This window comes from Westerdykella ornata (genome assembly GCF_010094085.1).
Source record: "Westerdykella ornata strain CBS 379.55 unplaced genomic scaffold EI97scaffold_1, whole genome shotgun sequence".
NCBI classification, from domain to species: Eukaryota; Fungi; Ascomycota; class Dothideomycetes; order Pleosporales; family Sporormiaceae; genus Westerdykella; species Westerdykella ornata.
This window is the reverse complement of record NW_022986851.1, coordinates 2349888-2372099: the sequence shown is the minus strand read 5'-3', so window position 1 is coordinate 2372099 and position 22212 is coordinate 2349888. Positions and strand designations below refer to the sequence as shown.

Sequence of the window (22212 nt, the reverse complement as noted above, 5' to 3'; positions counted from 1 at the left end):
CTGGCGGATGAGTGATCCTGGCGGATGAGTGATCGAACACGTTACAAAGCGTTGCTTACTAAGGACAACATTCACTTCAAAAATCCCCTTCTTGTCGGATCCTGACAGTTCGACCTACAATTGAGATTTACAGCAGGCAGTTGCAGATTCGACCATTGCTTGCCAGGCAGTATATCTACAGTCAACCAAGCGTTTCCTCTATCGTACAGGTCGTACTTTGTGAGGAGACCTTGCATACTTGATCGCATGTAACCGATAGCTACAGCAACGGAAAAAGTGCTTTACTTTTGTACTAATATTCGTTTTCACCGCCCTCCCAGGGCTACAAATCATCAAAAAAGACCTATTTCTCCGCAATTGCCACCCACTGACTCGCAGGCAGCACCACCTTCCCCCCCTCCACCTTGGTAGTAGGCGCCTGCTTCAACACCGCCGCCAGCATATCCACCTCCTCATCCCACTTCTCCTCATCCTCGGGCTTCCAGCCCCCAATTCCCGCCAGGTACGCCCACGACTTCTCCACCCACTCCCTATACTCGCCGCTCGCCTCATCCAGCTCGATCACCACGTCCTGACTCTCGAGCTTCAGCTTCTCCTCGGGGAACCCCGTCTCGATCATGATCTTGCGCAGATGCTGCCCATCCGTCCAGTTGATGGGCGGCGCCGGGAACGGCGCATCCCCGCGGAACTTCTTGTGTACCGTCATGATGGGGAACATCCAGCCGATGCGCTTCCAGCAGTTCACGACGGCGAAACCGCCCGGCTTGAGCGTGCGGTACACCTCGCGCGCGCCGTCGAGCCCTGCGCCCGACGCGAAGATGATGCCGATGTTCATGAAGTCGTAGTCGAAGAAGGCATCGGCGAAATCCGTCTTTTCGCATTTCTGCGACGTCACGTGGACGGGCCAGTTGTGCTGTGCGGCGTCTGCAGAGAGGACGTCGAGGAAGGGCTGGTCGATGTCGGTGGCGTGGATGGTGATGTCGGCAGGAGGGTTGGAGGCTAGAATGAGGCGCGTGACGGTGCCCGAGCCGGAGGCATTGTCGTGGATGATGGAGCCGGGTTTGATGGCGGGGACGAGGCTGAGGTTGTGGGCTGCGAATTGGGATGTTACTTTTTCGCCTGTGGATACGTAGGTTGTGACTTTGGCTTTGCCGGCGAGGAACGCGGCGGCCTGCTTGGGGATGGGTCCTCGGTTGAAGGCCATCATGGTTGTTGTTATGGTGGTGGGGGTGTCTTTTTTTTTTTTTTTTTTTTTTGGTGGGGTAGATACAAGGTCAATTGGATTGGTATATGTGGAGGAGGAACTCAGGAGGAGGTTGAGACTATAGATGGAAATCCGACAACCACAGGGACCTCCGTCAACTTATACACCTTCTTCTCCTCCCTACTAAGCAATTCTCCCTAGCGCTGACGAGAGGCATGGTGCATCCTGTCCCTGGGTATCTGGATCCTTCGTCGATTCTGACGGATCCTCTCTGGTAATGGTGCCTGCTTCAGGCGGACTGAGACCATAGAAATAGTGTTGCGTCGCATCGCTTACTGCTTACGGTGTTAGAGGCTTAGTGCCGTTTTTTCGGTAGTCTATAAACTCCGTCTCCTAGCTATTAGTGAAACTTCGCACTCACGCTCCCGTACCTCACCCCATCAACCTTGAGCTCAAACACCAACCCGGCACTCTCAATCCGCATATCGAGCGTGAAATCCAGGTTGTCAAACTCGACGCCCTTCGTCGTCGTCAACCGAGTGAACAACGTCTTGGGCACGGCGTTCAAATCTGTGGTAAGCGTGCACACATTGATGAGGCCTTTGCGGTATGAATCCGGCGCGACGTCGTCGTCGCAGGCAATCAGGTCGTCTTCGACTATGAGTGATTGCCCAGGCCGGAAATTGCGCGTGTAGTGGAATGAGATGGGAGAATTCTCAGAGACTTGGGCGCCCTGTAAGTGAATGATTAGGGTCGTATGTGCAGTGAAAAGGGCTCGAATCGGAATACCTTTGCTATGTGCCACTGCATCCTGTCACTGACCATCCACCGTTCCCACAGAGGGGACCAGTACCGGTCCGAGATGGGATGCTTCGCCTCGTCAAAGACAGTGGCGTATGACGTCCCGTAGTGCCATCTCGATCGCCTACTCACTACCATGCTGCCCTCCAGTCCTCTCAAGACTGCACCGCGTACCACCGCCGTCCACGCATACATCGGGTGCATGACCTCCACACTATGTTCCGCATTCACAGCTGCCGCATGCGTCGGTCGTTCGGTATAAGGTGGTGGCGGCGCAGTATTGAAGTGCGCCTTCATCCTCCGGTACAGGTAGTTGCTCTGCCCAAAGCCGCCGACGAGCACGATCCCGCACACCAGTCCGCCCTTCGCTCTTATGCTCTGCACCTGCCCTTCCACAAGGTTGATAACCTCCTGTACAACCGGATCGAAGATCTCCTGGACTTGCTCCGCACTCATGATCAGGAAGCCCGAGTCGAGCCCCGCCTCCTCATCATCCGGCAATCCGGGAAATGGTATGTTGACTTCGGCATGCTCTTCCTCGTTGAAGTTGCGCTTGACCGATTCTTCAAAATATTTGAGGCCCATGTTCCAGGTTTTCGGTTTCTTTTCACGCATCATTTGATAGCGCTCGTGACCGATGCGCCGACGGACATGGTCCTCAAAGCGATAGTTGAGGAATGCACTGCCACAGAGTCCTCCCGTGCCAACTGCGGATTCCTCAACGCGAAGGGGGTTGAGCTGCGTTATCTTGTATGCTATAAGATCGACAGTGCCGCCTCCTGTGTCGCCAGCCCGTTAGTAAAACGCATAAAGGTTTGTTCTCACAAACGTACCAGCATCGCACACGATGAAACTATCTCCAACCTTCAGATAATTTGGTTGTATAGCCTTGAGTGTGTAAACTGCTGCGGCTTCCGGCTCCGATATCAACTTCAGATCGCCCTTCCTACCCATGCCCGCTTTCTCAGCCGCCCTAAGGGTGGCATCCTTTGCTGCATCCGACCAGACCGCTGGCACCGTCAACACGAACTCTACCTTTGTCATGCTCATGAAGGTCTCCCCATATCGTTTCGTTAATGTTTCCATCGTGTGCTTGTATATCTGGCCAAGGTAATCAGACACTGCTTCCATGACAGTCTTGCCATGCTTGCCCAATTGTGCTGCAGTCTCGAGCGGCGAGACGAAGTGTGGAAGTTTTTGGCTACGGTCCAAGAAAAGCTTGATACATCGTAGGCGTGGCTCCTCCGGTTTAAACTGGAAACCCCATTTTACATTCACCTGACCTGACGAGGAGTCGCTGGTCGGGCTGCTGTAGGCAATCTCGGTGGGCACTTTATCTGATGTGATGCCTGCATAATCAGTTAGTCTCCTCAGGTGTCATGGTAGCCCATTGAGATCACTGGAATACCATTGCCGCCAGGCCATGTTTTTATTATGTCGATGTCCTCGGGTGTCCCACTATAACAAGCTGCAACCCCTAGGTCATGTCAGTTTTGACTCCTCTGTCTCTGCCCAACGTTCAATGCTCACCGCTATAGGTAGTACCGAAATCCACCCCCACTATCAATCTATCTTGAACGCCGTTCGATCTTGACGCGCTATCGGCGAGCAGAGCGGGGGAATGGTTGGTATTCGGATCGAACGCGTATGGTGTGTTGCCAATCCGTACCGGCAACGTAGTATTCATGCTGGAAAAGTCCAATTCGCAATATCGAGACTAGAAGATGCTACCTTATGGAAGGGAATACGCGCTGAACGCCGCATGCGGGTGCTGTCTCGTGCCAATTTGCGGGGTAGACGACTGGAAAACGCGACCAACGGACCGGAATTGAACATTCGCAGCGTAAATCATATATATATCTGCCTGAGAGACATTGCGAACGATCAGGCACCCGCGGGAGGTGCTGGGAATCTTGACGCCTGGCGGTTTGAGGGGATTGGTGCAGCTGCAGTTTGAAGGTGGCTGATGAATACGGACCCCACTATGATCGCCAAAGTGGTGCCTAGCTAGCAGGGGAATCTATACTCTCAATACCGACTTTCCCGTCTCTTCATTCCCATATCACATCTTGAGCTCCTTTGGTGGCAGTTGCAATGGATTCGATAACCTTAGTAACCTTCCCTTGACTGACAGACACGGTCCCATTGGGATTGCAGCTATGACAACGAGGGAGAGAAAGAGCTCCGGTGCGTAAACAGTGTCGGTAAAATATGCCGACAATCGCGCCAACAGGCGGTGCACGAGTGGAGAAACATCGCTGTTGACAAACGTAGACCTCTCAAGTCGACTGAGACGGCCGTTGAAAGCTAGCTCTCAGCCTTCCAAAGCTCTCAGTTCTTCGACGATCAGTACTCCGCCGAAGGCTGCTATAGCATCGGTTCAGGCGAAAAAGGAGGACATTCATCGCAGGAAGAACCCCTTCCAAAGAATGCTTCGCCAGAATGAGAGCAGGAGTAGATCATGTGACGGCCCGAATGGACCAGATCCGGATATCTTCACCTCAGCCATGAGTAGAAGGCACCTGCAAGACGGAAGGGATGCGAGTACAGATGCACAGGTCAAAGGAAATGATTATCCCAAGACGAAAGAGCGCGCTGCAGATCTAGTAGAGGCTTTGGCTGCTGCCAAGGCAGAAATAGATGCGCTCAAAGCAGAATTGGAAAGAGCAAGGCACTATAACCCCGCATATGGGGATCCTGCGACTGGAGATAAGACTGCGGTTGACGCACCGTGGCTGCCTTCGAAATATCCTCAGCCTGACATAGTGTCTTCGCCTGGCCGCTCGCTCAATGGGGCAGATGCAAGTCTGCTGGAACAGAACTACGAGTTGCGACAGCAAGTAACGCTTCTCGAAAAGCAGCTTACCGAACAGGACGCGATGTACCGGGCAAAGCTAGATCGGCATATGCATAGTCGACGTGCCGAATGGGAGGAGCTCACAGCACGGCTTCACTACGCGGAAAAAGAGTCCCGAGAGCGATTGCAACAATTGCGCGATCTGAAACAGAGCATATCGCGATTGATGAAAGCTGATAGCCAAATCACCGACGGCGAGCTCGTCGAGGGAGTGGACAAACTCTATCACCGAATCCGTGAATGGGTTGTCAGTAACTTCCGAAGATCGAAGCTCACGTACGACCAGGTCCCGGCTGAGGGAGCAAAGGTCTTGGACAGGATATATCCAGCATACCGGCAGCTCAAGCCCAGCGATCGCCTTCCACTCTATCAGTCCATAGTAGCTCATGCTTTAAGAGAGATCTTTGAGGAGAATGTTGTCCTAGGATTGCCTGCAAGCGGACCGCTGGCGCCCATCCGTCAGCTCGCAACTTGCATTCAAGGTGCAGGGAGCGAATTCGGTGACTGGCGTAGAGCAACGATTCGAGCATTGGAGAAGAGTGGCATGAAGCATATTGTTGGCGAAGAGAGGGCAAAGATGCTCCATCAGCTTTCGGCAGATATCGAGCGCCAACTGTTTGCTCTCACTTCGACCCAACTAACACGTAATGCGAAATCGGAATTACTGGCCATTGTGCATTCGACAGCGGACTTGCAACATGCGTTGCTTCTGCAAAAGGCACGCTATCGGTTGCGCTTCTTCAGTCACGATGGGAATACACAAATATTCTTTGATGACAGAAAGATGGAGCCTGTCAATGATGTCGAAGATAGACCCGTTGAACAGGGAGGAATGGCGATTGAGCGCACCTTCGGCTTTTGCGTCTTTCCCTGCATCGAGAAATTCGGCAATGAGTTCGAAGAGACAAACCACATCCGGAATGTTCTGCTACGGGCTAGAGTCTGGTCTGCTCCGACTCCTGATTAGCAAGTATGTCTTTGATGCAGTGGCACAGTAGGGACAGCAGATTTGGTGTGCATCAGATATCAGCATGCCGCCAGCCTTCCCACGTCGACACCAGGGCCGTCCTTTCCCGATCGTGTTGGAATGGTGATAGATCTGCCAGGGTGGTTGATGTGAAAAGAATGATTATTGAGTCACCATTGAAAACAGGGGTGCTGACTAACACACGTCGCGTGGATCTGCCAAGGTCGATCAAAGCTTGGGCCAGCATCGTACACGCGACGCGACTTCGACAACTGCTCCTTCAATCCGCGATGGTGAGTACTTATTGACCTCCAAATCCACTTCTGACACTGAACAGGCCCCCATACGTCAAAACGGGACGGCTCAGCGAGGCAAACCGAAGAAGTCGGCCGGATCATTAACTGGTCAGCGGAGTAATGGAGAGTCTAAGGCGACCGTCACAAAGCCGAAGCGACGGCGAGGCCGACCCTCCAATGCCGCGAACAATGCTTCACGTGCAAATGATAGTCGAGCGTCTCAGAGGTCTAGCGAACGTCGACGGAGGCGTGAAATCAGTGAGGCCGATGAGCTAGAGGTGGCCGAAGCAGCGGCACCATCACCCAAATACCTACGGCTTGCGCCCAAGAGGAAAAGGATACCACAAGAAATCATTGAGAAATGGCCGATGATATCAGCACCCGTCCTGGATCAAATTAGCGTTGTACTTCGGCGTGCTAAGGATGCCATTGTACTCAGCCGTCGGGATCCCCAGAAACAGCAGGAAGCAGACGAGGTCCTCCATGGCGTGATCCGGAAGCTTGAGCGCCACTTCGCGAATACCAAGATCCCACCGCAATCCAAGGCGCATCAGTTTGATCTTAACCACATCGCGGCCCAAAACGAGCGGGTATACCGGGAGCTGACGACCACCCGTCACCGCAACCAGCTCCTAGATGAGCAAATCAAAATTGCGGCAGCCAAGCTGAAGGAAGAGGAAGAGACTCTAAGTAAGGTAAAGGAGAATAAGCTACAGTGGCAGCGGAGGTGGAAGGCCCAAGGAAAGAAACAGGTCAGTGTCCCCGATCTCCTATCACGGGTGAACCCTTCGCTCATCTGTGCGTGTCTAGCTCCACCCTTTGCTGCAGGAGGCCGAAAGCCTCAAGATCGTGGAGGACAAGCCTGAAGATATTGGCTTGAGGAAGGCGCCGCCGATCGATACGGCCCTATTCGATATTTCCTATGCTGACCTAGCCCCGCTTCTCCAAACGCTCCGCCTAAATCTCGAAACAATGCAGAACAATCATGCGCAGATAGGCGGCATCAGCGACGCAGTGACGGAAGCGCAAGTGGCACTGGACGACGTGGTCTTCAAACACGTTCAAGGGGAGCAGTACGATGCATTAATGAATTATTGATATGCAGGGTGGGACTGGCGTCTCTGACGGGTGCTGTCCGTTTCCAAATAATGAGTGCATTGCATGGCTTGGCGTTCAGTTTGAGGTACCACGGAAAGGTACTGGCACAACTCGGTCTGTTCTCGCGGCGATCATCATCCAATGCCCTGGAGTCGGCCTTGTACTCGATATTTGTATGGAGATGCGAAAGCTCGAGGATACTCCACGCGGTCGGAATAGATATTGTGTCAATGATTGCCATGCGGCGACGTGTCCGACCGCTGTTCCAAGGTTTTGAGCGCTCTGTTTCTGACCAAGCTGTCGATTTCCGATCCGAATATAGCTCAATTCCCAGGGTTATGGTCGCCGGAGCCGTGCATCCAGGGCCAAGTCAGCAGCCCCTTCCGTCCTGTCCTACGAGCGAGCCTCCAGCGGACGTGGCGATGGAGCGGTAGTCTAACATGCCCAGGTGGTCGATTATATCAGATGTGCCGTCACTCGTGAGCCGAGGGTGCTGCACCGGCAGAGACGGTAGAGGGCGCCACTTCTGTCGGATCTGAGACTTTATGCCCGTTATGCACGCAACTAGTATGGGCGTTCGGCGGGTGAGAGGATATCGATCTGTCCATTGTAGGAGCCGGTAGATCAGCGGGCCGCTCTTCGCGGGTGGAGTCGCAGCAGCCCCGCCGCCACGAGGATGTTCGCCTCGGCTAACCCTTCGACCTCGCAGGTGAGAGGTGCGCACGCGCGCACCCCGATACATTTCACAGCTTGCGACAACCAACAATCGCGTACCCATCCTCTCCGCCGCCGCAATCCTACCCCATCTCCTCTCCTCACGGCCTCTACGTACCACCCGCGCAACTTGCTCAAGCCGATAATCCCCCAAGAACGTGCTGGAGCTTTCCCTGTGCCCGCGCCGCCTGTCGTAACACCACACTCAGCCTACGCTTCCGAGACGACCACTCCCAGTGCTGAGGCAAGCCAGCGCCACCTTTGATGCCAGAGGCGACGCAGGGAACCAATGGAGCCGCCATGGAGGGTGTGACGAAGCCGGTACCCGCGGTGCAGCGCCAGACAGCCGAAAAATCCAGCGCACCCAGGAGCAGCCCGCTGCAACAGACGGACAAAGTGCAAGCTGCTGCCGCACCCGGTTCCGAGGGTCCGACGAAAACTCCAAAAAAGCGTAGGAAGGTCAATCATGGTAAGGCCGGTCCTCTGTGTATCCCCAGTTATGTCAATGGCCTTGCTGACTGCTCGCACCGCTCGTAGCGTGCATCTACTGCAGACGTTCGGTGAGCCACTGCCCCTTCCCGCCCCGTACTCCCATACGCTCAAGTTCGAAACAGTCTGACTACAGGTGCTAACTGATACGGTCCAGCATATGACTTGCGACCTTGTGAGTGCACTGAGCGTCGCCCTGCGCGCCTACGGCTGACCCCCCTTCGTCTCAACCCAGGACCGGCCGTGTGCGCGCTGCATCAAGCGGAATATCGGGCATTTGTGTCATGACGAGCCTCGAGAAAGCGTCAAGAGGTCGAAGATGGAGCCGGAAGGCGGCGCCGGTGAGAATGATTCCAGCAAGCAGGAGAGCATGACCTCCGACTCGGCTGTCACCTCCATCAACCGGCGAACAAGTGCTCCAGATGCAGGGCTTAACCTTGCGTCTCTTCCACTACCTCCTAATAGGGGTGCCAGCGCAGCACCGATCGCCGAGCCCACGCCCGTATCTGCGCCACAAATACCGTCCATGGCCTCTCGCAACCAGCCCCGTAAGTTACACTGATGTCCAGCTTTGAGTGATGATGCTGAACTATTTCAAGTCTTGAACTACAATGACTGGTCTTCGTCTTCACATAATTACTTCCAGGACATGCACCACTTCCATCCATCTCACATGTTCAACACATCCGAAATCAGTAACGAGTACAACTCTCTGAACGATTTTCTCAGCAACACCATGATGGATGAGCATGCCTTCTATGGAACTGGAGATTTTCAGCAGTTTCTCGGTGACCCGTCCTTGACCCAACCCGTGGGCAATATTTCCGCCGAACCCATATTCCATGCCCCATCATCAAATACCGCAGCTCTTCTGCCGCCTCCCGCCCAAGTCTCTGCCGGTCAGTCGATACAAAGACCTGCAAGTGGCCTGCCTATCGACAAAGCGCGGGAGAGGTATTACATGACGGCGGCAGATCCCGCAGGCACGGACAGCCCTGAGGAGCGTATGAACAGGCTTCTCAAAGCCAAAATGGATGCGGGTTTACTGAGACCGTTCAACTACGTCAAAGGCTACGCCCGGCTTAATCAGTACATGGAACAGAATCTGCAGCAGATATCCCGTGTACGGATCTTGAGGCAGCTGGACAGGTTCCGGCCAAAATTCCGAGAAAGGATGCAGTCCCTGACGGATATGGAGCTGGTGCGCGTGGAGATGTGGTTCGACAAAAGCCTGATGGAGTATGATAGAGTCTTTGCAAGTATGGCCATGCCCGCTTGCTGTTGGCGGAGAACTGGGGAGATATATCGTGGAAACAAAGAGATGGCGGAGTTGATACATGTGCCAATGTCAAGACTACGAGACGTATGTGCCTCGTTTCGGACATATAATCCTGTGCTGACATTTCTTCCAGGGAAACATTGCGCTGCACGAGATCATAGCCGAGAGTTCGCTAGTATCATATTGGGAGAAGTTTGGACAGATCGCCTTCGACCCGACGCAGAAAGCCATTCTGACAAGCTGCCTGCTCAAGAACCCAGACCCGAATTCCCGAGATCCGGAGATAAGATGCTGCTTCTCCTTCACTGTCAAGCGCGACATGTACAACATGTGAGTGCACTGAAGCAAGAATGGTATCCCATTACCCTTACAGAGACTGACTTGGAGCAGACCAGCTCTCATTGTGGGTAACTTCCTGCCCATCATAGAAACTGCTTCCAGCTCATAAATGCTGTGTTATCTTGCGTCGGCGCTCCATCGGCTGCATGTACGTATTTGTAGACCGTGGACTCTGCCTGGACGACATGATACCGACTCCGTGCTCTGTCGAGCGTCACCTCTTCCTATATAATCACTTCATGAGTAGATGCTTGGTATGCATACGGTATTGGGTGTTGGGCGCGAGGGACGCGACCACGCGTTTGGGCAAAAGCGATTGCATTTCCGGCAGCCTGCTATACTGAATCGTAAGCAGCCGCATATTTGTCTCTTGTCTCCGTGCATAGCGTCGAACATCTTTTTGGTTTGTCCTCGGGATGTGCCGTGGACATCACTGTCTTGCTGAGGAAAGAGCGCCGGAAGCTAGAGCCAAATGCAGAAAGCGCAACTCCTCGACCACTGTGAGGTGATGTTGCTCAACGTCTTCAATCTTCACCCGTCCCATGTCTTTCGCCGTCGTCACTTACTTTGCCCAGCTCACTCATATTCGATTATCATGGCACCTAACCTATCCGCAAAGGCAGAACGTGAGAAAAGACTCAAGTCACTGTTAGGTGGGCTTTCATCTGCAACATGTGCTACACAATCCTGAACTCACACCTTGCAGCCTTCGCATCCAGCCTCTCCGCTCGAGTCAACGCGCCGCACAATTCAACGCTCCTGAATGACCTGCAAGATCAAATACGGTCTCTCCCACTCGCAGCCTCAACCCCCGTTGCAACGAAACAAGACGAGCTGGATAAGTTAGGAACGGATTTATGGAACCTGTCTATCTCTCTTCGGCGGAGGGACTCGCAGCCGATCGAGAAGGAGCAGAAAGACGCATCACAAAGGCAAAAGACTTGGTCTCTGCTTCGCGTGTTCGCGTTTCTGCTTCTGGACACAGCAGCTGGACAGGCTACGAAGGCTCGAGAGCGGAAGCACTGCATCAGGCTGCTGAGAGTGGCTCTGAAATCGGCCCGCGGGTGTATCGACAGCGGTGACTTGCCCAACGCGACAAGGGTTCTGGAGAGGGCGGCGGATTACCAGGAAGCCTTGGGCGGAGACGGTGACGAAGGAGGTGAGGAGGGGGGTCATAGTACTGCGTCTCTTCGCGCAGAGTATTTCATTATGCGGATGGCTTTGGTAAGCCTCATTTATCAAACCTTGACCCACTCAAAGATTGCTTGGGGTCTCTCCTCGATATGACTGACCGAGATGTCCATAATAGGCCTGGCGGCAAAAGCGAATGGACACTGCAGAACATATGTTCTTGAAGAGCAAGCAACTGAACTCTTCCATCAACTCATCCGCTTCTGAGAGCCTCGCAGAACTCCTCTATGAGATCGGCAGGAGTTTACTGGAGGGGCGAAGTTATGAGCTTGCCATCAAATGGCTGGAACGAGCATATGATACAATCGGCGAGCAAGATCCCGACAACTTCAGTCCTGATGCTGGCGAGCTGAGACTTGGTATTATGCAGTCTATAAGTACGGAGATTTAGGAACGGGACATAAAGATGACTCAGTACTGACCGGCCGATAGTACAAGCGAATATGAAGCTCAACACTAAGGACGCCTTAGCGAAGGCATGGGACATCGTACAATTGCTAGACACCGTCAGTTCCTCCAAACCACAGACGCCAACTGTGCGTTGACTCAGGCTCTCGTTACAGGAATACGGAGACAAAATGGCTGTTCAACTGCTGAAGCTTGAACTTCTCTCCATTGCTGATCCTATTGACAGTGATCAGGTTTATGGCGGTAAGCTCTTCAATCCCCTCTTTATTGGAACTGTTAATATCTGATCTAATCTAGTCCTACTTCGGATGATTCGGTCTGTAGTTCTGAATGAAACAAATTTCAGAACGTGCGTGACGGCCCAGTCTGACCTGAATCCGATTCAATGGATGTGCTGACCCGAGTCGACAGGATCATGCACCATATCCACAGGTTGAAGGAACATAGGTAAGTCATTTCCCCAGTATGCAAAACAAATGGCTGAAGCACAATAGCAACGTTACAGCATGCAGAGCCCTCGACGATTTGGTCAACATCAGACTTTTCCGCGAGGAGAATGAAGGCTGGCTTGAGAAAGCTATTATTACGTATATCTGGGCGGGCACCACAGGATCTGTTTCCGAGAACGTATTAGAGTCTCTAGAAGAGCTGTTTGAGACTGTGTCCAGAAACACAAAGCATCCACTTTCTGCGCCAGCCACACATGCGTCTCAGACAGTACGTAAGTGACAGAATTGGTATCATGTTCCTTGCTGATGTCGGCTGATGTAGCTTTTGTGGAGGAAAGTTGAAGCTGCTTATAGTCAGTGCCAGTTCGCAGTCGCCGAGTCGTGGTGCCGTCTTTGCCTGCGCCCACTCTTCGAGAAGGCTGGGGAATTAAACAGGTCGAAAATATTCAGGTACGCAGGTCAAGGGCCCCAATCTGCCGTACGGCCACTAACTAGCCCCAGGAAGATCATCTTATGCGCCTTCTCTTGCAAGAATTATGCAGGCGCCTGCGAAGCCTTTTCCCAAATGTCCGATACCGGCAAAGATGAACCAATAACGCGCTATTTGATGTACAAGGTTGCACTGCAGAGGGGAGATGCGGATCTGGGTAACAGCTCTCCTGCAAATCAAGAACATCGTAGTCCTAACCGCCACAGCCGCCAGCTGCCTTGAAACTATATGCAAGAAGTCATCGAAAGACGTCACTCTTCTCTACGCATGCGTTCTCGAAGCTCTAAACTCTGGAGATAAGCGTCAGACTATCAACGCTCTTGAAAGGGTGTTGGACCGATATGATTACAGTGCACCTGCGGGCGTCCATCTCCCAGCAGTTCTAAGGTCTGCAGTTGCATATTTAATTACTTCCATAACACTGACTTCTTCAGGTGTACCGCTCGAGCGCTCACATCGGAGCTCGTCAAAGATGGGAAATTGTGTGATAGCGTAATGGAGGAGGTATGTAAGGTCTTCGAAGGCGGTAAGTATGCTGACTGTACTCAACGATATGCTCTAAATGTGCAAAGGGTGCGCTCAGGCGAAAGCTTCTCTCCGCAGACCGACAACTCCAGCACATGAACTGTTCACGGCATCGGAGTTTGAGTGGTTCTCCAAAAACTCCTACAACCTTGCGCTGAAGTATTGCGCTGAGATGCAGCCAGGCCATCTGGTCAGACTCTTGAGCACCTGCGCAGAGGTAAGGTAAAGGTTATCATATCTTATAGCAAGCTGACAATCGCCCAGTTTATCAAGCTGTTAAAGGATACCGGAAATCCGGATCCTGACCTTCCACTGCGGCTGATGTTCTGCGATTTCTTGAGCTGCTGTGCGTATACTACCCTCGCAAGAGCTGAAGACAATGTCAAGGATAGTGTAGGTCCACCATGCTGTACGTTGATGTCAGTCGGTCTCAACCTGCATTAGTTACTGTACTACGTTCAGGTACGGAAGCACAGCAAGGCGTTCCGCCGAGCTGCTGACGAGGAGCTTGCTGCCAATAGACTATCGAAATCAGCTCAAGCCGATGTGTCCACGAAGCATTTCCAGGTCCTCAAATTGGAGCTTGAAGCTGTGCTCAAACTCGCGGATTGGGAAGCTCTAGATGCGCTCTTCGAGGAATGCTGGAAGCATGAAAATGCTGAGCCACTGGAGACACTGGCCGATCTTGTTCTCGTCATCCATTCGTTTCTAGTCAACGCAAACGTGGATGCGAAATACCAGGAAAGTATGTGACATTTCGGCATTTCCGCAAGGGGTGATCAATCATTAACACTTTTTAGGAGCACTGAAAGCGCTGGCAAAGATCATCACCCTCGTCTGGAGACGGAGTGATAGTGACATCGTGAAAATCTCCCGCTGGATTCGATGCCTCTTCCAGCTCGCCCTCACTTTTGACGATGCCATCAGCCTCAGATGTCTCGAACAAGCAACCTCGATTGCCGCGGTACGCCACGGTGTAAGGTCCCTGACTCCTTATTTTGACGAGCAAATATCACATATGCCTATCCAGCAGTTGCACACGCCCCCGGTGTCCTCGTCTCCGGTCAAAATCGCTGACGAGATCGTCAAGGAGCCGAACCATTACCCAGAGACGGAACTGGAGTGGCTGGCCACGACGAGCTGGAACCACGCAGTGGATTACTACGCCCAGGAGAATGGCGAGAAGTACAGGATGTGGGCGGAACGCGCGATCAATCTTGCGGAATGGGCCGAGGATGGAGGCGGTCTTGCCGCCCTACTCATGAAGAAGAAGTCGGAACTTGCATGGGAGGAGTGAGAGCTGAGTGAAATAGCGACTGGGTGCACAAGTGTGTTGGGCTTTGCCTATGTATCCTATGACGGACCTCTGCGACCACCTGTCGATATGTTGTTGTGCCTCGGAGGCTGGGCCAATCTGCGGATCTCTCTCGCTGCTGGTATAAAATCACATTCTAGAAGAACGCACGATATGCTATATTTCCTGCCTCTAACCTCGGGCCATATCGATCGATGGTGTTGCAATCCATGGATCTATTGCGGGCACTCTTCGCTCGCCCTCATCCGTCCAGCAATTCGGACATCTCGAGATTGTGGTCTTCTCTACGGAGGACCCAGGATAATCATCATACAAATAAAATCATATTGCGCATGGTCGTTGGCTGTATGTGTCGTGTTTGCCGTGTGGCCCTATATCGGTTTTTTCCTTGCGAATAGCGATGTACTATTTCTCTCATGCAACTGTTAGATTTATTTACTTGCCTTATATTGTTTAAAGAGAATTTTATTCCATAACCAAAGCATCCGATATGGTCTAGTGGCTAGGATTTGCCGCTCTCAAGTAGAGTTGTTCGCTCAACCAGCGCCGGCAAGGCCCGGGTTCGATTCCCGGTGTCGGAAAAATGATGCTACCTTCGTTTCTTATTTTTTTGGTTTCTCCCTGGTCTCTTGGAGTGGAGGAGACGTTACTCTGCCGTAAGTGAATGATATTCATATGCAGGTAATTGTTTCGACTTGGGACAACTGTCGTTGTTTTTGATAAGGCATAGCGACCGTGTAGACGCGTACGGCTTGTCGCCGCATTAGATGTAGTTTAAGACCCAATATTCGATCGTGAACGCCACTTTCCACCCGCCTTGAACCGTAGCTTCGAAGCCCAAGAAGCAGCCCGACCAGCATCAGCGTATAGCGTTGCAGAGCAAGGGGAGGAAGAGGACCATGATCTTTGCGATAATTTTATTAGAATTGCAGAGATTAGAATAATACCTGCCGATGGATATTCAAGGCACGTGCATGCAATGCCTTTGCTACTCCGTACATCTGCTTCCATTTTAGAGCTCCCTTATATGATGCCTCTCAAAGCATTTGTTCGTTTTAAAGCAGATTAAATTCCGCGGTGAACAATGTCAGGTAAATAGTTTAGAATTACCGCGTAGCGGAACGGTGGAATAACAGTCACAAGCCATGGCGCTGGATCGCATCCGAGAAAAAGAGACTATGCAGCTCCTTGCCGTAAGTGGTATTCTACAAAGAATCTAGAAACCCCCAAAAGCGATGTACAACATGAGCTAGACCTATAGTATCAAACCGGCAAGCCCTCCTCATCAGGAGCTTCCGGCGCCCCGGTCACAGCCCCGTAAACCCGGACGGGAACTTGAACTTCGAAGCTCTCCGCGTGTAATCTCTCCGCCGCAGCAAGTATTACTCCCCGGTCATCACTCGTGACCTCCTCCAATAAATCGTCGTTGTAGACCTCCAGTCCGTCTTCGTGATGCACGAGTCTAGGTGTGATAAATTCGATACGTAACCTCCACTCCAGGCTCACACCACTGGTAATGAATTCCGGGGTGCTGTTCGGTGGGATGGTGGGGGAGAAGGAGAGCCTTTGCGCAAAGAGGGCGTTTTCGGAGAATGAAGCGTGGACTTTACGCGTGACGCGGTAGATGGATGCGTTCGACCGCAGTGCTATTGCGGGATCGACCTTTTCAGATGTTTCCAGTGAGACGTGCACAAAGTAGGTGGGTATGGCTGTCTCGGTAAAATCAATCATCAAGGAGATTGTTTCTCCGAGACGGTATGCGGGCCGCGCAAGCATGATGACGGCGACTCTTCTGCCGCTGCGCGCAATTTCAAAGCGATTGGCACTCTGGTTAGCAGCGCCGAATAAGTTGCTTCGTAGGATTGCGAGGTCAATGGCTTCTTTCATGGATTGGGGCGCTTCAGCGATCGAAGGGCGCCCTGGGGTGGTTCCTGTGGGGGAGAGGAGGCCCATGCTAGAGTTTTGACGGGGTCGTTCGAGGAGGTTGTCCACGTATTCGAGAAAATCGTTAAAGGTTGATTCTTCCACCTTGCGGCCAATTCGCGATTTTTTGTTCACGCCGTTGATCTCGCTTGGGGACGGTATACTAGATGTCCGAGCCTGGTCACGGAGGATGATGTATGGGGACATTAGATCATGGCCGAGGATCTCCCCTCGAGCTGCTAGAAGTCAGTACTTGATTAAAGAGGGATGAGAACACCACATACTGTTGACACTGCCGAAGACTCGGAAAGGGATTTCTACTTGCCGTACTGACTGATTTCGTGCTGACCCCGGCCGCTGCGTACCAATCGAAAGGTGATAGGAAACCTTAATGGATCGGCCCTTATGAGTAGGAGGCAGCCCCTTGGGAAGTGTGAAGCTGTAGCTATAGCTACGGCTTTCACCTGGGGACAGCTTCAGATCCACGAACAAGATGGATTGCGGTGTTGTGATGAGTGGGACAGTCTTCGAGCTTGCAATCCCTCGCATTTCTCGTATGCTCGATGGCTCTGAAGTGCGAAGCAGTCCTCCTATGGATTCACCAAGGTTTCCCCACCCTAAGGCGCCAAACAGGCCACTGTCCCGGGTTTTCCGTTCCACTCCAACGACACCACCGCCTCCTTGACCGCCGACTACGCCCTTTCTCTTCACCTCTTCAAAGGGAGCCTGATTTATCAACGAGCCATCCAGAGTGAACGAACCAACTATTTGGGCATACCCCATCATTAGTGTTTCAGGCAGATTTGGCTGTGTTGGTACGGCGAGCTGTGAACTTGCTCTCTGATGAAATGGTCTCGGTAGTAGTCTGGCCGAGGCGGGCGGCTGCCCTACATATTCCGAAGCCAATGTTTCGCTGGAGTTGTTGCTCATGGAATAGAACTCCCCACTGCTGCGGGGTGTGCCGTTCATACTTGATCCGGACAAAATACGAGCGACAGGGGAAAGGACCTCTATGTTGGGGTTCGGTGAAGGCCCGTCTGGCGGCCTAGGGGAGTAACCTCTCAGTTCTGAAGTAGGGGTATTCGCACAGCCCATCCCTTGTGGCCTTTCAGGGGAAGGATCTTTGGACGGGGGAGCAGCGGGAAACTTGAAACTATGTGAAAAGGAATTTGATGATTTCCGAGTACTGTTTCCCAACGCCGGCGTACTGGGGCCTGTGGAGGCGCCTGGAGTCCTTCTACCTTGCCTGGGAGGTAGCCCCGATAGATTGGACGGCTCGAAAATTGTTGGGGGAGATGAAGATCCACCGCCAGCTAAGGGAGAGTGGTGTGGTGCAGAGCGATGCCCAGGGGATACCACTGTGGCCGGTCAGCATACGTCTCTCGAATAAATAGAGCAATGCACCTCCAAACTGACTAGGTCTGCCGGGTACGACCTGTAAGCTTGCCGACCTTGCATGACCACGAGGTCGTCGTGGGGGAGCCCGATCATGGCTCGCTTCCGTTGCTGTTTCGGCACCTAGAGATATGATAGACAATGACCTTTGGTGATTGTGTCTATTAGTCGGAGCTCCATCCCCATTCCCGTTATGTAAGGCCCCGTTCGGCAAGCCAGGGGAGCGTCTTTCACTAGCAATCGAAGGGGTTGCCAACGAAAGGGCAGGCCTATGTCCGCGCAGATGCGGTGGGGGTGCGCCAGATCCAAAGGACGAGTTTCGAGATATGGAGGGCCGCGTCGACGACTGCACAGGGGGAATCTTGCGTTGCTGTCTCTCTCCGCCGGGTGCGAGACTATTGTGTTTGGATGCATTCGGGCTGTCCTGGCCATGAGGGACAGCCACGTTCTTGAATGTTATCGTGCATTCAATGTCCTCCCCTGCAAACACAGTAGATTCCTTCCATTGTACGAAGACGCGAATGGTCGATGACATGGTAGGGGTATGCCGTGTCGGTGAAGCGCGGGCTTGGGCCGCAAAACGAGGGGTGAGCGGCAGTTCATGGGCGAGTTCGGACAGCTGCTGCGACGTCCACTAATAACATAGCGATTGCCGACAGCACAAACGAAGCGGGAAGGTCATGACTCCGGAGGTCGGGCATGCAGGCTCGAGAGATGCTCTCGCCAACTGTTGCACCGTCCTGGGATGCGGTCAATCCTATGCACGAGCCTCGGTCATTACATCCGGAAAGAGTTTAGCTCTCCCGGCACGTTTCTCCGCCTCCGGCTCTATCTGGACACAGTCTCTCAGTTTCTCTTACTATGGAAGTCGAGGCTCAGGCCGTGCCCATGTCAACAAAGTGAGAGCCATTGGGCGTTTCCTATCGCGTTTTTGCGTCGAGTAACGCAAACTCACGGTGCAAAATGTCGCCATTTCTGTGCACTGGGTCATCTCTGTTGATACTCCACGAAAGACTAGTGCTCATCACCTCGCAGACAGTAGGTAGTATTGAGGTGTTTGCAATCTCTCTTCTTTGCTCAAGTCAAGGAACCTCTATGTGTCTAGGAATTCACTACCCTTACCCGCGGAAATGATGGTGTGCAATAATGATAAGTGACTATACGCTTCATTCCAACCGTTTGCTTCAGTGATGCAAATGATATATGAAATTAGCTCTGAAGGTCCACCGCAGTTAATTCCAATGACTACCACGTGGAGACAGCTTCATACGCTCCTAGCTCTTTCCGAAATCACCAAACAAGGCGTGCTCCGCGCTTTGGTTTGATTCTCCCTGTAGCGGAGGGCGGGATGTGCAATTTCCACTCGTTGCCCCGCAATTTACTACCTTCACCGCGAGAGCTACCTGGAAACTGCTTGCTTCACCGCTTCCAAAGTGGAGCGATGGTCGTCACGAGGGGACAAGGCCATGGGGAAACGGCTCTCCCGTGGGCGGAAGGGTTGGTTTAGCCCTCAGATGCCTAATCTCCTCTTCAAGTATATAATACCACAATACTTTCCTCCTCCGATCTGTCCTCCACCAAAATCTTTTATTTTCTCAACTTCGGCTATATACATTCACAAAGAAGCCTTCCATACCAGGTTCTGTGCCTAGTCACTCGCTTTACCCACCCACACTCTTTTGCATCTGAACCAGATCACTAAGACGCTTTCTTTCACCTCGTGTCAGTATACTTCCGCAGTGTCCTTTGCGGATGCTGACACTCACCCGCAGATCTACTCCTTCTTGCCTTCGGCATCCTGACCGGAGCAATCCCACTCGGCTCTGAGAATCCACTGCTTCCGGGAAAGATCAACCACAATCCTACACCGGCTCTCAACTTCACGACTGTCGCCGCCGCTGTCATTAACCCTGCCGGGGTAGCCATCAAAGGGTGAGTTAAATTCAAGACTGCCGCAACCCCATATTACTGCCAGGCTAACATCACACCCCAGCTACGTCCAGAACAACTGTAATTTCCCCATCTACGTCCAGTACGCAACCTGCTGTCCCCCAGAAAGGCGCATGAAAGGCGACGGCTGCGTCGACGATCTTCAGACCCTCCATCCCCGAACTGGCTACTGGTCTTCAGGTGTTGCCGTCCCCGATGCTTGTTCGCAAACGATCCGCATGTACAAGTTCAAGGACTCCAGAGAGGTTTACCAGCTCGAATACAACGTGGATGTCAACGGAATCGTGTGGTACAACCTCAGCTCGGACGATGGCTCTCCTTTCACCTCCGAAGCGCGGTTCCTCACCGTCGGTGAGGGGTGTATGTATATGTACTGCCGGCCCGGCGACGAACCGGCTGTTTGCGATTGGCCTCACCATTTGGGCTCTTGCTCTGCCAGAGATGTCAGGTTCTACCTTTGTTAGACCTGGCGGCCGAGGAGGACCTTGCAAAAGTCTGCGTGACTAGGAGGCTCCGAAGAGAGGAGGCTCCGAAGACAGGATGCTCTGTTTGCCTGCATTCCTGTACAGTAGCGGCATTTTCAAATGGCCATGGGTCGGGATTTGTTGCTCCTATAGCTTGGAATGTATACACAATTTGTCTCGGTGATATCAAGCTTCCTCCTCTAAACCTCCGGTTTTGTGAACTCAGTGCCTCGTACTTTGAGAAGGAAGGCTTTCTCGTACTGCAGCAGCTATTACAGCTATAGTGCCTATTACAGCTATAGTGCCTACCTTCGTGCCCCAGGGCAATGACCGAAAGCCAAACCCGTCAATTTCATCTATCGCTCACACCGCCGCGCTGAAAGGCGCAGCCAAAGCCCAGTTCGAAAGCAAACTGGCATCCCATTGTCCTGTTCTTAGCTAACATCACTAAATCTGTACGGCATGTGAAACAGATTTCTGTCAATGCACATAGCACATCCTTTAGTAAGGTACATACTCTAGCATAAGTGGAAAAATGGACACCGATTCTGTAACACATGTACATCGTCGCACCAAAAGTCATTAAACTGGCCAACCTAGTACCGCCTACGTCACTCACCAAAATCCTCGCTAGGTCTTCTAGAAGCATCCCTTCAACCCGTCCTCTCCAAAAACACGCTCATCAAGCTTTCCTAAGCCACCATCACACCCCTCCGTTAACCATGGCCGGTCATGCGCACGTGGAAGCACAAGAATTCAAGGTTCCTACCCCAATCCAAGAGCTCCGCAACCCATATAACTGCTGCGAACTCAAGAAGCGCACAAAAGGCCGATAACGATATATTGCTCCCGCATACGGAAGACGGTAACACTACATCATCTATTTTTGACGCTGCGATTTGATAGGATGGATGTTTCGAAACGCGTTTAAGCGAGTGCGCCAGGGCTTGCTGCTGCGCATGATGATGCAGGACGAATGACAGGGGGGAAAGGTGGGAGGAGCCGTTTAGATGCTACATTGCTGGAAAGGGTAGCGTTGCTGACGTGAAGACTCTGCAAGATGCACTACACATTACATAAGGTATTTTGAGAGATCATAGTATGTCGGGAGTTGGATCCTTGCTGGAAAGTGCTGCTTTTTGGATGCCATGGGGGTGAGGATTGCAGGACGAGTCTACGGGCGCTTCGAGGAGGGAACATGCTCATAAGAGTGCAGCACACTGGAGGATGGAACCGAGCCCACGCGGGAAGCAGCAGATGGAGTCATCATTGAGCATCCTAATTATCCGAATCTGCAGGAACAGTGCGAGAGTCGGCCTCGGTCATCCATGGTGGAGGTACTGATATAAGCGCTGAGGCTGCGCTCGGTCGGTAGTTGTTCAGTATCACACTCCCGCACGAAGTCCGAATAGAGTTCGCCATCAACAGCTGTCTATGGCCGGACCATGTCCCTGAGGGGCCGGGAATTTCTGGTTATCAACAACGACAACGTGGGCTGTAGGGCTGGCGGTTATACTATATGGGAATGCCTCATTGCATGCTGGGGGGTCTGCAGTTGAGTCCCGAGGCGCCTAATGCGGGCAATTATATGGAGGGAGTGTTCCTTTCTGGCGATTAAACGTGTTGGTGTTTGGCCCCAAGCTAGAGATCACTGAGATGCAGTGTGCAGATACGCTGTGAAGGAGAAGCGACTTCGCAGCGAAAGGGGTTTGGAAAGGGGCCGCGGAACAGGTCGTCCACCAGCAATAGGGTTCAAGGTTTGCTGGACCTTGAGCCAACAAGATGTCTTCATCACATTGTGATTCATGCGCAGAATTGATGACTCGATTTCCTTTTCCCCTTGATGCCCCGCATCGGGCTCATCAGAGTGAGCCCTGGAGTGCGAGGAAGCTTTGGGTTGGATTTCGACCGATCCACGGGACCGAAAAGCTTGGCTATTCACTAGGCCAAAAGCGGTCGGTCAGCGCTTACGTCCATCAACCTTACCCACTCAAGCAGTCCTCAACACCACGCAGCTGGCAGGTGGCTTTTACCCCCAGCCTCCCCTCTCCTCCTCCC

The 22212-nt window shown here is 52.6% G+C and overlaps 8 protein-coding genes and 1 non-coding gene across 9 annotated transcripts; 6 read left to right on the top strand and 3 right to left on the bottom strand.

Annotated features, from left to right (window-relative positions):
• Nucleotides 1–93: 93 nt before the first annotated feature.
• On the bottom strand, nucleotides 94–1256 carry EI97DRAFT_429504 (S-adenosyl-L-methionine-dependent methyltransferase). The gene has a single exon (XM_033797454.1). It carries the CDS (start codon nucleotides 1202–1204, stop codon nucleotides 344–346), a length of 861 nt encoding a protein of 286 aa, XP_033659015.1. The 5' UTR covers nucleotides 1205–1256; the 3' UTR covers nucleotides 94–343.
• EI97DRAFT_429503 (Hsp70 family protein-like protein) lies at nucleotides 1227–4077 on the bottom strand. Its single transcript, XM_033797453.1, has 5 exons — nucleotides 3536–4077; nucleotides 3414–3482; nucleotides 2839–3354; nucleotides 1994–2784; nucleotides 1227–1937 (listed from the first exon to the last, which is right to left on the bottom strand). The coding sequence occupies exons 1-5, from the start codon at nucleotides 3690–3692 to the stop codon at nucleotides 1605–1607; spliced, it is 1866 nt and encodes a 621-aa protein (XP_033659014.1). The 5' UTR covers nucleotides 3693–4077; the 3' UTR covers nucleotides 1227–1604.
• EI97DRAFT_463800 (uncharacterized protein) lies at nucleotides 4031–6122 on the top strand. Its single transcript, XM_033801381.1, has 2 exons — nucleotides 4031–4192; nucleotides 4280–6122. Exons 1-2 carry the CDS (start codon nucleotides 4165–4167, stop codon nucleotides 5827–5829), a joined length of 1578 nt encoding a protein of 525 aa, XP_033659013.1. The 5' UTR covers nucleotides 4031–4164; the 3' UTR covers nucleotides 5830–6122.
• Nucleotides 6120–7547, top strand: EI97DRAFT_472961 (uncharacterized protein; the record flags this gene model as incomplete). The annotated part of the gene is made up of 3 exons (XM_033801868.1): nucleotides 6120–6122; nucleotides 6404–6877; nucleotides 6936–7547. The coding sequence occupies 3 exons, from the start codon at nucleotides 6120–6122 to the stop codon at nucleotides 7221–7223; spliced, it is 765 nt and encodes a 254-aa protein (XP_033659012.1). The 3' UTR covers nucleotides 7224–7547.
• A 554-nt stretch (nucleotides 7548–8101) lies between these two features.
• EI97DRAFT_30723 (uncharacterized protein) lies at nucleotides 8102–10361 on the top strand. Its single transcript, XM_033794577.1, has 7 exons — nucleotides 8102–8406; nucleotides 8475–8497; nucleotides 8584–8601; nucleotides 8662–8974; nucleotides 9026–9789; nucleotides 9839–10035; nucleotides 10096–10361. Exons 1-7 carry the CDS (start codon nucleotides 8202–8204, stop codon nucleotides 10151–10153), a joined length of 1578 nt encoding a protein of 525 aa, XP_033659011.1. The 5' UTR covers nucleotides 8102–8201; the 3' UTR covers nucleotides 10154–10361.
• Nucleotides 10362–10639: 278 nt separating this feature from the next.
• EI97DRAFT_454664 (SPO22-domain-containing protein) lies at nucleotides 10640–14404 on the top strand (the record flags this gene model as incomplete). The annotated part of the gene is made up of 16 exons (XM_033800564.1): nucleotides 10640–10697; nucleotides 10751–11268; nucleotides 11354–11612; nucleotides 11668–11741; nucleotides 11799–11886; nucleotides 11941–11992; nucleotides 12055–12090; nucleotides 12138–12360; nucleotides 12415–12542; nucleotides 12594–12739; nucleotides 12789–12969; nucleotides 13017–13108; nucleotides 13155–13324; nucleotides 13372–13500; nucleotides 13552–13852; nucleotides 13908–14404. The coding sequence occupies 16 exons, from the start codon at nucleotides 10640–10642 to the stop codon at nucleotides 14402–14404; spliced, it is 2952 nt and encodes a 983-aa protein (XP_033659010.1).
• Nucleotides 14405–14906: 502 nt separating this feature from the next.
• Nucleotides 14907–15003, top strand: EI97DRAFT_t11. The gene has a single exon. It is a non-coding gene; the product is annotated as a tRNA-Glu (tRNA).
• A 682-nt stretch (nucleotides 15004–15685) lies between these two features.
• On the bottom strand, nucleotides 15686–18299 carry EI97DRAFT_410338 (Rgp1-domain-containing protein; the record flags this gene model as incomplete). Its single annotated transcript, XM_033796702.1, has 3 exons — nucleotides 17750–18299; nucleotides 16630–17703; nucleotides 15686–16581 (listed from the first exon to the last, which is right to left on the bottom strand). The coding sequence occupies exons 1-3, from the start codon at nucleotides 18273–18275 to the stop codon at nucleotides 15686–15688; spliced, it is 2496 nt and encodes an 831-aa protein (XP_033659009.1). The 5' UTR covers nucleotides 18276–18299.
• Nucleotides 18300–19206: 907 nt separating this feature from the next.
• On the top strand, nucleotides 19207–20154 carry EI97DRAFT_454662 (uncharacterized protein; the record flags this gene model as incomplete). Its single annotated transcript, XM_033800563.1, has 3 exons — nucleotides 19207–19237; nucleotides 19513–19672; nucleotides 19734–20154. 3 exons carry the CDS (start codon nucleotides 19207–19209, stop codon nucleotides 20152–20154), a joined length of 612 nt encoding a protein of 203 aa, XP_033659008.1.
• Between the last annotated feature and the right edge of the window lie 2058 nt (nucleotides 20155–22212).